This window comes from Phycodurus eques, chromosome 20 (genome assembly GCF_024500275.1).
Source record: "Phycodurus eques isolate BA_2022a chromosome 20, UOR_Pequ_1.1, whole genome shotgun sequence".
Taxonomy (NCBI): Eukaryota; Metazoa; Chordata; class Actinopteri; order Syngnathiformes; family Syngnathidae; genus Phycodurus; species Phycodurus eques.
Window position 1 is genome coordinate 9188914 of NC_084544.1, and position 14527 is coordinate 9203440.

Here is a 14527-nt window from a genome sequence, read left to right on the forward strand (position 1 = left end):
GCTTTGTTCCGTCACTTTACTATGGAAAAATTGCATGGCGCATGTGTATGCATGTATGCGTAATTCCATGGAAACTATTACTACACCACCCGTTTTCTTCAGATTTCGTGTTCATTTTAACGCCTGGTACCACTAAAAGGGATATTACCGGAAGAACACAATGAAAAGAAAACATGGAGGGCCTCAAAAGTGTTCACGGCAATGAAATAACTATAGATGTAAGAATTTTAGTGATTCTGGTTATTAAGCAAAATATGGAGAATGGCTCACGATCAGCTCTTAAATGAGTCGTGAGCTATGTTTATATTTGTGCAAACAAATGTACCTTGAGTTGTACTATAGGCTTTGAAACGAACAAGGTTGGCGTGATGCTGTTTCCATGTCTGTATATGTGCATGTGTATATGGCTGCACGCTTATCTCCCAATGTCGCCTTTTGAATCGACTTGATGCGCAATCCAAGCAGATGTTGTTTTGAAGGAAATTGTGGTCAAGAGTGGTCGGCTTTGTTCTTCAGTCATTTTCAGATGTTACGCGGCAACAACATGAGACTAAAGCGCAATGTCAGGATGGCTGTACGGCCGCATATTCCTGCATTTAATGATCTCAAGTGGAGATGTTTACCGTCCTTTTTTTTATTCTTTTTTTTTTTTTCTTCTCTCCCCCCCCCCCCCCCCCACCCCCCTTCCCTCTGGCACAGTCGGTCACGTGCCGCCGTGCGGACCAATGACGGGGCGACGTCGGCGCGCGTCACCGCTTTACGCTCTGGGAACCGGGACGGCTCCGTTTTCACTCTCTGGGCTTTTTCGAGGCGAGCCAGAAGCTTCGATGTTGGACGCCGTGCTATGACATCGTCACTGCTGCTCCGTCCTCCTCGCTGCTGGCTCGACCCGTCGGTGATGTTCCTGTACGACAACAGCGGCGGTTCTGATGAAGTGAGCAAGAACATGGAGGGTTTCGCGGGTGGTAACTTCGCGGCGAACCAGTGCAGGAATCTGATGGCGCACCCGGCCTCTCTGGCACCCAGCGCCGCCTACCCGTCCGGCGACGTGCCCGCCGCCGAGCCGGAGAAGCAGTGCAGCCCCTGCTCGGCCTCCCAGAATGCATCCAGCGCCTCTCTGCCTTACGCCTACTTCGGCAGCGGCTATTACCCGTGCAGAATGTCGCACCACGGCGGCATCAAGTCGTGCGGGGCGCAGCCCCCCTCCGCGTATGCGGACAAGTACATGGACACGTCCGCCCCCGGGGACGACTTCGCCTCCCGGCCCAAGGAGTTCGCTTTCTACCCGAGCTATTCGTCAGCCCCCTACCAGGCCGTGCCCGGCTACCTGGACGTGCCGGTGGTGCCCGCCATCGGGGCGCCTTCGGAGGCCAGACACGAGCCGTTGCTGCCCGTGGAAAGCTACCAGCCGTGGAGCCTGGCGGCCAACGGATGGAACGGTCAAGTTTACTGCGGCAAGGAGCAACCTCAGTCGGCGCACATGTGGAAGTCCTCCTTGCCAGGTAAGCAACCTTCGCACCAGCCTTTTTTTTTGGGGGGGGGGGGGGGGGGGGGATTAATAAAAAGATCGTGATTTCATTTTTTTAATGCTTGGATTGGATATAAAAGGTGTATTTAAGGAGAGAGATACTGTAATTAAGTCACGTTGCACGATAAACTTCCCAATGTTTTTGTTCCTATAACATACTATATAACTGTTCTTAATTCGAATTCTGCCTTTTATGGAGCAGACCTCAATTTTTCATGCGTAAATGGTGTTTGTACCTAAGGTAATGTGCGCGCGTGCGTGCCGGTCCACTTGTTGACGCTCTCTCGACCTCCGTCCAAGCAGACGCGGTGCCCCTGCACGCGGGAGGCGACTCCAGCTCGTACAGGCGTGGGAGGAAGAAGCGCGTCCCGTACACCAAGATGCAACTGAAGGAACTGGAGCGGGAATACGCTGCCAGTAAATTTATCACCAAGGACAAACGCAGGAGGATATCTGCACAGACCAACCTGTCCGAACGCCAAGTTACCATTTGGTTTCAGAACAGACGTGTCAAGGAGAAGAAGGTTGTCAACAAAATGAAACCGATCAGCTAGTTCCCCCTTTACTCCCCCGCCCCCACTCCACACACACACACACACACACACACACACACTCTGGACTAGATTGGAACAACAATTACTTGTTGTTTTGACGATTTCCTGGAACTTTTGCGGTGGAGTGAGGGTGGAACAAACCAAAACACCTGCCACTTTGTTGTTCAAGGAGGAGAAAAATGTATTGAACTGCCATATTTGTGAGTCTTGGCTCACTCGCAGAATGGTGCGCAGCGAGCTTCCACCTTTTTATCTGCAGCTTTAACGAGAGTGGTAAGTGCAAAGAGCCACAAGGAAAGGACGCGATTTCGGATTTGGACCTTGGGAATGTTAAATATTAATCTCCCTCATGGCGTCCTTTTTTTTTTTTTTGTTTTTTTTTTTTTTTTTTTTTTTTAAATCTTACTCACGTTTAGCTTGTAGTGCTTGTTGGAATGCGTGTCCTCGTTCATAACGATCTCCGTGGTGCAATTGTCGAATGCTCAGATAATCTTCCGCGATGTGTTGATGTCGTGCATATTGCTTTTTATAACGTTTGGCTTTTTATGTGGTTGTATATAGTAAATTCTAGCGTGATGTCAGGGTCGTGCGTGTCCGTGCCAATAATGTATTTGGTTGAAATGCACCCAATATTATTGAAAAGGCTCTTTAATATCTAGCAAAACAACCTTGGTTAGGTTTGGTTTTCGCAGTTTTTGTTGTCGTTTTTTTGGGGGGGGCGTTGTAATTTTAATGCATTATTTGTCTTCTGGTCAACAATGTCCCCGCAACTTCACCTTGAAGGCGTCCTGTATCTTATTTTGGAATTGCTTGCGTCGTATTGAAATGCTTATGAGATTGCTAAATGGTTGAAACGTGTGCAGTAAACGTAGATTCGAAAAGATTAAAAAGTCACCTGCAGATTTGTTCTGAAATATAGATGAACACTGCCATCTAGCGACCATTTTGTGACGAACATGATTGAAATCAGTCGACGTCATAACGTTTACATGAGCTTAAAAGACATCTAATAGCTCATCATGCCAATAATATTGCATTGCATTGTCTTATCTGTTATACTATACAAAAGTAGTGAAAGTTTGCAATGTCCAGTCAAACGTAGCCATAATAATCGAACCCGCATGCATTTCTCGATTACTTACGGTATACAAAATAATGAGCAATGCAATGGAAGTCCTACAGGATTTCTTCTCATTTGTATTCTTATTGTACTCCACCCAAGTCAAATGAATTAATTGTCGTGACACTTGATGTTGGTCACGTTCGTGTCATTGTCAGGAACACTTTCGCGCACGAAAGCAATTAACTTTTCAGTTTTCGGGGAATGGTCTAAAAATGTCCTTTTGGTGTCCAAAATGTTTACTATTATTAGCGTGTATACACTGATGGTAGATTTTGTTTTGTGCTGATTCTCACGCACTATATGCTTAATTTCCACTGTACGATTGTATCCACGCCTTCTCAAATACGTTTTCAAACTAATTTATATCGTCGATGGTGTTTCTGCTGCAAGATTGTGTGATGTGTTCAAAAAGTAAAATACAAGTCGCATGCAAGATCCATGTTGGACATTTAAAATGGACGTGTGTATTAGTTTTTTTTTTTTTTTTGTTTTTTTTTTTTAAATCAGCACATTTACTTGACGCCACTCATCGAGCGCTGGCGACGAAGTGCGTTTCGGATACTTTGAGTGAGTGACCAAGTGCAGTTGCAACTGAGCAAGGTATGGCCGTATCATCACTCACGTTTGCTTTGGCTGCATTCATCCGTGAGTCAGCCTGACTGGCAGCCAAATGATAGCGCGACTCCCCTGACAGGCTCACTCACATGGGCGATGCCATCCCATCTCGTTTTTGTTTTCATAAAATCCTCTCCCTAATAATTAAGTACTCCCGATCATCGTGGAATGTACCCGGCGTACATGTACAGATTGCTAATGAAATGTTTTTATTGGAATAGTTTTGCGACAGGCAATTCAGATTGTTTCGGAAATAGTATATATTACTAGTATAGTATATAATTTATTATCATACACGTGCATATTCCAATGTTTTACAGATTTGAGGTCCAGGCATAGACGAAGATGTACAGACACACCAAAATAGTCTACACGAGAAAATGTATACATTTGCCCAAAAGCCTTGTACATGTTTAGTGACTGCCAATCCCGAATGATTTCATTGCATGAGTCATTTATCCCAAAATATTTGTTACACATTCTGGGCAGCAAAGTTTTGAGTCTTGCACAAGATCTAGTCATTAATCATCTCGGAGCAGCATTGTCGGTAAATTTTCTCTGGGCTTGTTTTACTCTAATTTGACCATAAATGCGACTACTTAATTTGATCATGCGCATGATTAAATTATGGTAAAATGACGTAATCTTTGCCTGGAAAATAATCTAATTTAACACATTTTGATCATATGCAACCGGCGTACATCTTCAAATGAAGTAAACTCAAAGGACTTTTTTTTCCTTTTTTTTTTCGGCTGAAAAAGTGTCTTAGCATGTTTGCTTGTATACGACATGCGACGCCGTTTGTTGAATTTAAACGTTGCTATTTGTATACATTGGGTGCTAGTGGGTGATTTAAAGTGAGCCCGTTCATCCCAACCCAACTTTATTTATACAAATGCAAAAAAACAAATGGACATGAATAAAATCGAACATAAAACACGAATAATAAAACAAAATGAAATATTCGTTTTTAGTACCACAGTTCTTCTGTAAAAACATAAATTTAGTCTGTGACATCGAAACACTCCTGCAGAATTTGCGAATAATCACGTTAGTGTTGAGTTTATACACTCGTGCTCGTCACTTGAAGCACTGAGGACACACGAGGCGTTGCGTCCGCGTGCCCGGAGCCCTCGCGTCGTGACGTCGACGCTGTGTTGCGCGCACGCCAGTCAGCGCACTCTTCGACATGCGCAGTGCGTCGCCACTGCGGAAGACGACGCGAAGGACTGGCACTGACGCGTGGGGCGTTGCTTATTGGTCCCGAGGAAGGCATGACTAGCTCCGATTGGCCGGGCTGAGGATGAAACCATATCTTTGCGCTGAGACGTAACCTGAACGCTCGAGCGTGATCACGTGGGACTTTTATAATTGGAACGCCCATTCCATTTCAAACGGAGGAGCGAGCAAAAATGGACCTTTGCTGCCACCCTGAGGCCAAACAGGGAATTGCAGCGGGGTTTTTTTTGACCTTGCCTTTTACGCACAAGTCACCAGTGATTCCACGCTTCATTTAACTTCAATGCAAAAAAGGACATTGAGCCACAGTTATGCACATTAAAGAATGTTTTGTCTACTTCAGGAAAATGCCTTTAAAAATATATATATATATATATATATATATATTTTTTAATTTTATTTTATATAAAAAGCTACAACTCGATCTTAAGTAGTTTACTTTGTCTAATACCTTTTTTATATGTATAGTTAATTTTAATCTGAAGTGGTTTCCAAGGAATGCTGTGACGCTTCATCGGCCGAAGTGACCTCCGAGCAGGCCAGCGAGTGAGTCAGACGAGGCCAACAGCAGCACGCGTTGTGCTCTTTACATTGACCTTCGCCGTCTGATAGTAATGAAAGCAAGGCCAAACACACACACGCGCGCGCGCGCGCTCGGCCACCAATATGCGGTCCAGCTCGGCAGCTCAAGGTTGGACCGTAATCCCACAACCCCTCCCCCCACAAAAATCCGGTCCCAGACCGTGACAGCTCGCAAATACAACGCGTGACCGACATCACGCCAAATCCTGCATGTCCAAAATCGTAGCAGCTCGGAAATCCCGCATAGCTAAACTCGTTTGCTGTTTGAATTAAATGTCACACTTTATTGTCCGTTTATCACATGTGGGTAGTGATAAATTATAGTTGGCCTTACTTAGCTCACCTTCGAAGGAGAGCCATGTTTTTCTATTCACACTTCTCTCAAATGCATGTATTTGACTGTTTTAAATGTGACATTTTAAATGACTCGTTTTGGTCATTTAGAGCCTAAAAAAAAAAAGAAAATAGCAAAATTCCACATTGAATTATTTGTTGCTGTCTATTTGCCGATAATAAACTTTTTAAAAAATGATTCCAATGCATGCAAGAGGCGTACGTAGTTCTGTATTATGAAGGTTAGCACAGGGTCGCACGAATTGGGGGGGGGGGGGGGGGGGAGCGCTGCGTAGTCGGTCTTAGTTTTAATTTCAATTAAAAAGCAGACATTTAACCATCTGCCAACAATGCTGTTTTAGTTTTAAGTGCATAAAAATACAATTGAGTGAGATTTATTTGTTATTTTTTCCAAGTGCAACTTCATTTTCAAATTAAATGTGAAACATCAAACAAATCTGCCGCGGGTGAGTACAACAAAGTCTTTTCTATTTTCTTTTCAACATTCGGCGGTTTCCAAATGTTACCAACGTCCAATTGAATGTTCGCCACAACTGAGAAGGAAGATCAGGTGAGAAAAATTCACAGTACAGGCCTATTTTCTATATACATTTAAACCCAATGTTTACCGTTTATTTTATTTCGGCCTGATTCGTGATTGATTTATTATTATTATTTTTATTTTTACCCCCCCGACGACCCCCCCACCCCCAAACTAAAGTGTAATCTCTGCAGTCTATTCTGTCTTGAAATGCGTTTTACTGCACACATGTAAAGCAGGCGTGTGAATACAATCAGCTTGCACATGCTTCGTATTTCATTTATTGTGGCACTAAAATCCGCTTTATTTCCTTCTGTCCGGGTCCATTGTCCCCCGAAACGCAGTGCCCAGGCCAAGCCGCCATTGTGGACCTCCTCCACTGGCTCGTCCGGAGATGCTCCCGTTGACCGTGGAGTTGCTCACTTTCCCCAGCGAGGCTCCTGTGTGGTCCCGGCACTTTTCTGTCACCTGTGGAGGGAGAAAGACATCCGATGCGCCTCCAATCAGGTTCTCCTTCTCCCCCCCCCCCCCCCCCCCCCCCCTTAAACTCACCTTAATGTCCTCGTTGTCTTTTCCGCTCCTAAACTCTGAGCTGTGAATGTTTTTGACCCTGTTACACCCAAATGGTTTTACACTCCCCGCGCAACTGCAGCCTGCTGTCAGCGCGGACAGCAACCGTGCATCATTCAAGTTCAAAAACAAGATTTTACTCTTCAAAAGAATGTGCAAACGTTTATGATTGATGTGTGTGAATAAGGGGAAGTATTTAGGAAAGGAGATTCATTGCAATGCATTTCGGCTGCGCGCGTAATGGCCCAATGTTCTACGTTCGCTACTTTCAAACGTGTCCTTTTAGTCCTTCAACTTTTCTTCCAAATGTGCGTCCTAACAGTGGATACATTGGTTCATCTTGTAAACTTAGAGTATTTCCCCTTTTGACTTGCAGGTGTGATAGCTCCTTTTTTTTTGTTTTTTTTTCTTTTCTCCCCAATCATAAAATGAAAACAAAACCAGGCAGCACTGAAGGACAAACTACAGGAGGTTCCTTTCTGCAAGGTCTGAATGCGCCAATTTAGGCTGCTTTACAGCCAGCCGGGCCTACCTGACGCGGGGTTAAACTGTACCCTCAGATTCTTCTCACAATGAATTGTTGACTCGGAGTCTAACAAGACCTTATTGCACACGGCTTTATGTCCACTTGTTTGGCTGGGGGATTTAAAAATAAAAAAAGAAAATAAAAAAAGCCCCCCCCCTCCCCCCCACCACCCTGAGTTTGCTTGAGGAACATGTTGAAATAGTGTTTGTTAAACTACGTGTGTGTGTGTGTGTGTGTGTGTGTGTAGACAAAGTGTCAACCTTTTTCCTAGACGCAAATTGGGTTCACGCACTAGTTTCTTGATCAAAATATGATGAAAATATAAGTTTGAAAATGTGCTTCCCTTTCAACGATTTTTCTACGTTCATAATTGGAAAGTGTCGTTTTAAGGTTGGACGTTTTCCCTTAAATGGCTTCACACAGTTTATTTCAAATGACGTTCATTAGACACTAAATCCTGTAAGAGAGTTTTTAGTGTCGCTTTCTTTGAGCTTCAAATGTTAAGTTTGTGTTTCCCGCGGAGAATGTCAATGTCGTTTTCAAGATGAGACGTTTTTCCCTCGAAAATGGGCTCACTCGCCAGTTTTTCAAATGAAGACACGACAAATATTATAGAGTTTTCAAGTGTGTACCTTTTGTTCCATTTAAAATCCCACCAACCCCCCCCCCCACGCACATTGAAAATGGCAAAAGAATGCACAAATTGAATTGCTGAATCTGAACTTGGAATGCCAAATTTCCCACACATGAAGATTATTGTGTGAAGTTGCATGCTGACGTGAAGGCGCCATCTTGTGACCTGCGCACAGCGCGTGTAAATGCGCCAGCAATGAAAGGAACTTCATCTGCGTGGGCCGAGTGCGGGCCCTCCGCTCTTTGTGCCTCTTTTCCCTCCCTCGAACTTGAAGTCGACCGTTCAGACAAAGCTTTGGCTTTGAGAGCTCTCCCGGTGCCAGACTGCACTTCGCTTGCCAAAAATCCCCCAAGAATGATGCTCAGGCACACTTCCCTTCAAAGGTTAAACCAATTGAACAAGCTCGTTGTCTAGTTTTAGATTCTCCCAAAAGCCAATCAGTCAGTGTGAAGTTACGGCGATTGTTGCAATTAAGTGCATCTTACCGTTGTTGTTGCAGCTCCTCAAGCTGCTGACTTTGGATCCGTCGTCGGCGGCGACTTGCTGCCATGCTTGGCCGGTTTTGTGGTGTTTGTCTGGTTGTAGGGGGGGATAGAAAGAAAAAAAAAAAAAAAAAAAAAAGCTCAGCAGAATAGTTTAACAGCTATAAAAACGCAGCCTGGTCTGTGCGGAGTTCGCCTTTGCTTTCCCTGTGCTCAATTAGAGCTTAAAAGCCTCTGCACACCTCGTAGAATTAGTCTGGACTGAGTGAGAGGCGGAGCGTTTTAGTCTCCAAAGTTCCACAAGATTTGTTTTGTTTGGTTCCTCTGCATGGAGCTTATCTTAATAAAATAAAATCAAATAACCCGCAGGGCCACACGGCTCGCCCGTGCTGCTTCCTGATGTTTAAACCCCACGCAAGAAGCGTATTAGTACGTGTTATTTTTCAGCTGGTGTTCCACGTGCGCGCTCAGCAGCAAGCCGAATGTCGGTGCGGCTGCGGGGCCCGGCCAGCCCCGGCGGTCTTAGTTCAAGATCGAGTCTCTCATTCGTAGCATATTGGAGTCAGGTTGCAGCCGCTGCGAAGCGAGCTCCGCGGTGGACTCGCAGCAGCGAATGTGCGCGGTGACAGTGCCGCCAAATAATAATCAGCATAAAAAAAGATGAAATTGTCAAGTTATGCATTCAACTGCATTCAAGGGTTTGGATTTATTTATTTATTTTAAATGCCTGCAGCTAATCACGTCGCAAATGATTATATGAAACTGCAAACAATAAAACAATTGTGTGGAATTTTTCAGTTGACACGAGATGACTTGTAAACCGCTTTCTGTGGGTGGACCTGCAGGGGAGGAGACGCGGTAAAAATGATTGATGAAAGATGTTTTTCTGCTGGAGGCAGACATATTTAAAAAAATAAATAAATAAATAAACAAATACAAAATATGTCCGGCAAAACATGAAGAAATTGCCGTGCGTAAAAAGTGAAGAAGAACAGCGCGCTGCCAGAAATGGAGCGGTTTATTCCTCCGTGTTGGAATCGAGTCAAATACACTTGTAGGTCACGTAACATTTTAAAAAGGACTATTTTGTGTTGAAGCATTTCATAGCAAATGATTCCTTGAAATATCTAGTGCATTCATCTGCAATGTGCCTTTTTAAAACCCCAATAGTATGTTTCCAAAGTTTAACTTTGGAGGGAATTTGATCCATTGTATTTCTTTTGTGGCCCCTATTTCTTTCCACCTTGCTGTAGACAGTTGAAACATTAGCCGCTACTTTGAACATGACCCTGATAACCAAATGCGCACTGAGCCAAATGCTCGCTGTTGTAAAAGCACCAAATGCTGATGACTAAGACAATTCTAAAAGCAGACTTTGGAGATAAGCTCGACCATCTCCTTCCTCCCATTCAGGTTATATTACGCACAATTCTTCTTCTTGTCGTAGATTTGGAATCCACGGTGTCCTTTTTGCACGACTTAAATCAGGCGAAATGTACAGAAAGTCGAATGTGTGGAAAGAAATCTTGCGTATTGGCGCAAGTAGCGCACCTGGGAGAAGTATATTTTGATATTTCGTGGCGGTGTTGCCAATTATCGACCAGAAATGGCTGCAAATGCAAACAGAGTGACGAAGGAATGATGGCGGTTTTCTGCTCGTCTGATTTGTTGCAATTTCAAAGAATTCATTCCGAGTCTAACACGGCGATAAACTATTAATGTCAAGCTTGGCGCGCGCGCGCCCGCGCACGCGCGCACTGAAAATCTGTCAATTTCTGCCACGCGGTCACGTGACTCCCGCCTCCGTGGAGTGGATGGCGATGGCTCTCCACGTCAGCTTTACGTCTCCCAATTTCTGCCTGGCGGGCGCCTCCGAGCCATGTTCAAGGCGGGTGTCGAGGGATCCGAGGCGTAGAAACCGGAGGGGGACGACGCGACGATCCCACCATGGATTTTGACGAGCGGGTCCCTGTCGGCTCCAACATGTATTTACCCAGCTGCACATACTACGTGTCGGCGGGGACCGACTTCTCCGCGCTGCCCTCCTTTTTGTCCCAGAATCCGTCCACGCGGCCGGTGACCTACTCGTACTCGTCCAACCTGCCGCCGGTCCAGCCCGTCCGGGAGGTGACGTTCAGGGAGTACGCGGCCATCGACGCGTCGACTAAATGGCCGCACCGGGGCAATTTGGCGCAGTGCTACCCGGGCGCGGAGGACGTCGTGCACCGGGACTGTCTGTCGGCGCAGACGGAGATTTTCGGCAAAAGCAGCCCCGCCGCCGCCGCCGCCGCAGCGGCCGCCGCCGCCGCCGCCGCCTACCACCACCACCACCATCACCACCACCACCACGGCGGCACCGCCGGCTCGTCCAACTTCTACGGCAACGTGGGGAGGAACGGCGTCCTGCCGCAAGCCTTTGACCAGTTCTACGAGACGGCGTACGGCACCTCGACCGAGAGCCCCTCGGCCAACGGCTACGCCGGAGACAAAACGCCCAGCAAGCAGCCCGCCTCGGCTCCGGACGACTCGGGCTCGGGCTCGGGCTCGGGCTCGGGCTCCTCCTGCCGGGACGCGGAAGCCAAGGAGCCCCGGGAGGAGACCAGCAGCCCCGAGCTGTCTTCCGGCAACAATGAGGAGAAATCCAGCAGCAGTAAGCGTCGCATGTCTCAAGTCGGCACCCTGCTTATGAGAGAACCCGCTGTTAAACATTTTATATGCTGTTTTATAAGCTTATAATGTTTATAGAGGGCCTGTGGACCCCCCTCCCCTTCTCGTCCAGCAATTTGTTATAAACCGCGCCATCGCGCTTTTGAAATTGACCGTGAAAAGGGATTTTTCTCTTCGGCCCACAAATTAATAGAAACCCCGCACGAGTCCAATAGAAACCTGGTTTGCTTTTTGGTTTGTAAACTATGGTCCGCAGTGGCTTTCAAATCTCCCTTGCGTTGTTATGAGGGCGGTGCCTTGCTCTGACTGTCAAGTTGTTTTTAATGTTAAAGCACGTCACCTCATCTTACTCCGCTATCGACTAAGTCAATTGTCTTTTTTAAAAACACAAACAAAAATGAAAACAATGCTGCACCCAGCCTGTATCCTCTTTAGTGACTTGGGAGTATATTTAGCCCGCTGGTGCATTCCCTGCTGGAAAAGGTCAAAGCCAACCAGCACCGACCGTTTGGAGTCAACTGGGGAATGTTATTGGTGATATATACTCGCCATAAAAAGAAAAAAAGAAATTTACAACATTTCAAGCGTTTATTCAGTTTCACCAATCCTCGTTGCCTGCTTTCAAAACAAGGACGGACTGTTTGGGGGCAGGCGAGGAATGTCATCGCGATCCACATGGCCGAAAGCCTCATCATTGGGTTTCATATTCAAGTGGCATTTATTGATTTGATGGTGTATTGTCTGCCCCCCCCCCCCCTTCAGATGGACAGAGGACGCGCAAGAAGAGGTGCCCTTATTCCAAGTATCAGATCCGAGAACTTGAGCGAGAATTCTTTTTCAGCGTGTACATTAACAAGGAGAAGCGTCTGCAGTTGTCTCGGATGCTCAACCTCACCGACCGCCAAGTGAAGATCTGGTTTCAGAACCGCCGCATGAAGGAGAAGAAGCTGAACAGGGACCGATTGCAATATTACACATCCAACCCTCTGCTTTAGTGAGCGACGTTTTGGACTCTATCAGGCCGCGGTTGTTGTCGTTCACCACCACAATGGCCGCCAAAGCAACAGTGGTTGCTTTCAAGTTCGCAGACAACTGTGTTGCCCGGCGGCCTCGAAGGGCCGAAGTAGCGAGCTTCAATGGAGACGTTTTTGCTTCATGGACGTTTATTCTGCTATTCGAGCTCTTTTTTTCTTTTTTTTTCTTTTGGGAGGCGAACTGCGAGTAACCAGCGGCCACCCCACGCAATAGTGTGTTTCACGTGCTCCTTTTTTTTGTAATTTTCAGTTTTTGTATTTTGTCAACAAAATGTAATTCGATTTTATTTTTTTTTTTTAATTTTTTATTGGTATGAAATTTGAAAAAAACAAAAAAAAAGACGGAATTCATGTTTAATAATTGAATCAGTACATACTTTGGTGTGACCAAATATTGTCCGAACGAAATGAGAATGTAACGTAATGTTTTCTTTTTCTCTCTCTCTCTCTCTCTCTCTCTCTCTCTCTCTCTTTGTGTGTGCCTATTTATTTTGTAGCCACTCGTTTACTATATTTTAATGTCACGGCAAAGCAAGTCAAAATTTCTAAGCAGGTTCATTGTATTCCCTTTTGAGGATGGAGTATTTATGTCGTTTTAATAGCCCACATCCACAATGCCATTTAGATGATGATGACGATGATGATATATATATATATTTTTTTTTTTCACGTGACTTTTTAGTCAAACAGTGCAGGCCTAACCACCAGAGACATAAGCTCGTCCACTGGCTCCACGGGGGTTGCACTGAGGTGTACGCAGGTAGAAACACGCAGCGAGTTTCTGCTGCAAGCTACACTTTGATCTCACTCGATTTGTTCCGTTTTCTTCCAGGACTCGCAAACATTTGCTTCTTGCGGTCTGACACACAATCTGACTATGAAGGAAAATAGCGGAAACAAAATTTAAATCAAATAAAATACAAATTTCATGTATGCTGTCAGAGCGAAAAGCTGGTCAGGGTCAACGCGTTGACTCGCCTGCTTGTTCTGCCCCAAACACAATTGTGTATTATACTCGATTTCCAAATAAAAACTGAAAATATTAAAAGTGTTGTTTGAATGCGTATTTTGACTTGGACTGAGAAAGCAGTTTGTGGAATTACGCACATTGCGTGAAGCGTTTTACAATATAGAAATTTAGTGCAATATGTATTTTCAGTACTTTACGTTGCAGTAAGTACAGTTTGTGCTCACATGTTTACATACCACGCATGCAATTTTGGGGAGGGAATTATTTTAATTGTGCTGTTCTGGAATGCGGTAATTTGAATCGTTCAAAAATAAAATTGTTTTCATGAGGGATCGTATATGACCACTCGTGAAAACCATTTGACGAGAATGGTTCACATCTTACAAATTGTGCCAGGGTTTGTAAACAAATGAGCACAATTATACCTAATACCGTTTTGAAAACTAATCCAGAGCTGAGCTGTGTTAGTTTTTAAGATTAAATAAAAGAAAAATAGGACAAGAAAACAAAATAGGACGCTTGCTATGTCCCAATCACAGTGCGGAAAAAGGGTTGCTTTGAGTTCCAGTGGTTTGTTGGCATAAAGTTAATGTTGCAGTGGTCTATGAGTTTTCCAGAGTTGTGTAATACAAAGCACAGTTTGGTACAAACAATGTTAACCCAAATAAGCAATGTTCCCCAATGAGCACCATTTTTGTTTAAGTTATTCGACTTTAATGAGCAATTTCTTAGACTGGATATATTTTTTGGGTTGTTTGGAAAACATGCACAATTGCTCGGGTCTCAGCATTTTTTTTTTCTCCCCCCCCCCCCCCCCTCTCTGTTCTCTGTTTTTCTCCGTCACGCTGTCACGCCACATATTGGCTTTGGGAAAGAAAGCTCTTCGGTTTGGGCAGGGTCGCCATATTTGCTGTTGTTATCGCTGCGTTTATGGCAGCTAGCCGCAGCGCATTGGCGTTCATATATGACAGTCAAAAGGGTCATAAACCCCGGCGAGAGAGAGGCTGAAGTTTATGGTTGTCCCTCTCTGCTGTCGTCCGGCCTCGCCTTGCGCGCATCCCTAACTGCGCGCTGGAATTCTGTCCCTAATTACGGGACATCCTCCCCGTTGCCGGGGCGACGCAGTCAT

General features: G+C 45.2%; 2 protein-coding genes across 2 annotated transcripts; both read left to right on the forward strand.

The window, feature by feature from the left end:
• The first annotated feature begins 789 nt into the window (after positions 1–789).
• On the forward strand, positions 790–2090 carry hoxa13a (homeobox A13a). Its single transcript, XM_061665643.1, has 2 exons — positions 790–1502; positions 1832–2090. The coding sequence occupies exons 1-2, from the start codon at positions 845–847 to the stop codon at positions 2080–2082; spliced, it is 909 nt and encodes a 302-aa protein (XP_061521627.1). The 5' UTR covers positions 790–844; the 3' UTR covers positions 2083–2090.
• Positions 2091–5494: 3404 nt separating this feature from the next.
• On the forward strand, positions 5495–14158 carry hoxa11a (homeobox A11a). Its single transcript, XM_061665642.1, has 2 exons — positions 5495–11377; positions 12157–14158. The coding sequence occupies exons 1-2, from the start codon at positions 10675–10677 to the stop codon at positions 12387–12389; spliced, it is 936 nt and encodes a 311-aa protein (XP_061521626.1). The 5' UTR covers positions 5495–10674; the 3' UTR covers positions 12390–14158.
• Positions 14159–14527: the final 369 nt, after the last annotated feature.

What these genes read in the sequence shown, in the direction of transcription:
- hoxa13a (XM_061665643.1), top strand. Translation starts at nt 845, where the DNA reads ATGACATCGTCACTGCTGCTCCGTCCTCCTCGCTGCTGGCTCGACCCG. An exon ending in GTGGAAGTCCTCCTTGCCAG is followed by an intron (nt 1,503 to 1,831) that starts GTAAGCAACCTT and finishes CCGTCCAAGCAG; the next exon opens with ACGCGGTGCCCCTGCACGCG.
- hoxa11a (XM_061665642.1), top strand. Translation starts at nt 10,675, where the DNA reads ATGGATTTTGACGAGCGGGTCCCTGTCGGCTCCAACATGTATTTACCC. An exon ending in TGAGGAGAAATCCAGCAGCA is followed by an intron (nt 11,378 to 12,156) that starts GTAAGCGTCGCA and finishes CCCCCCCTTCAG; the next exon opens with ATGGACAGAGGACGCGCAAG.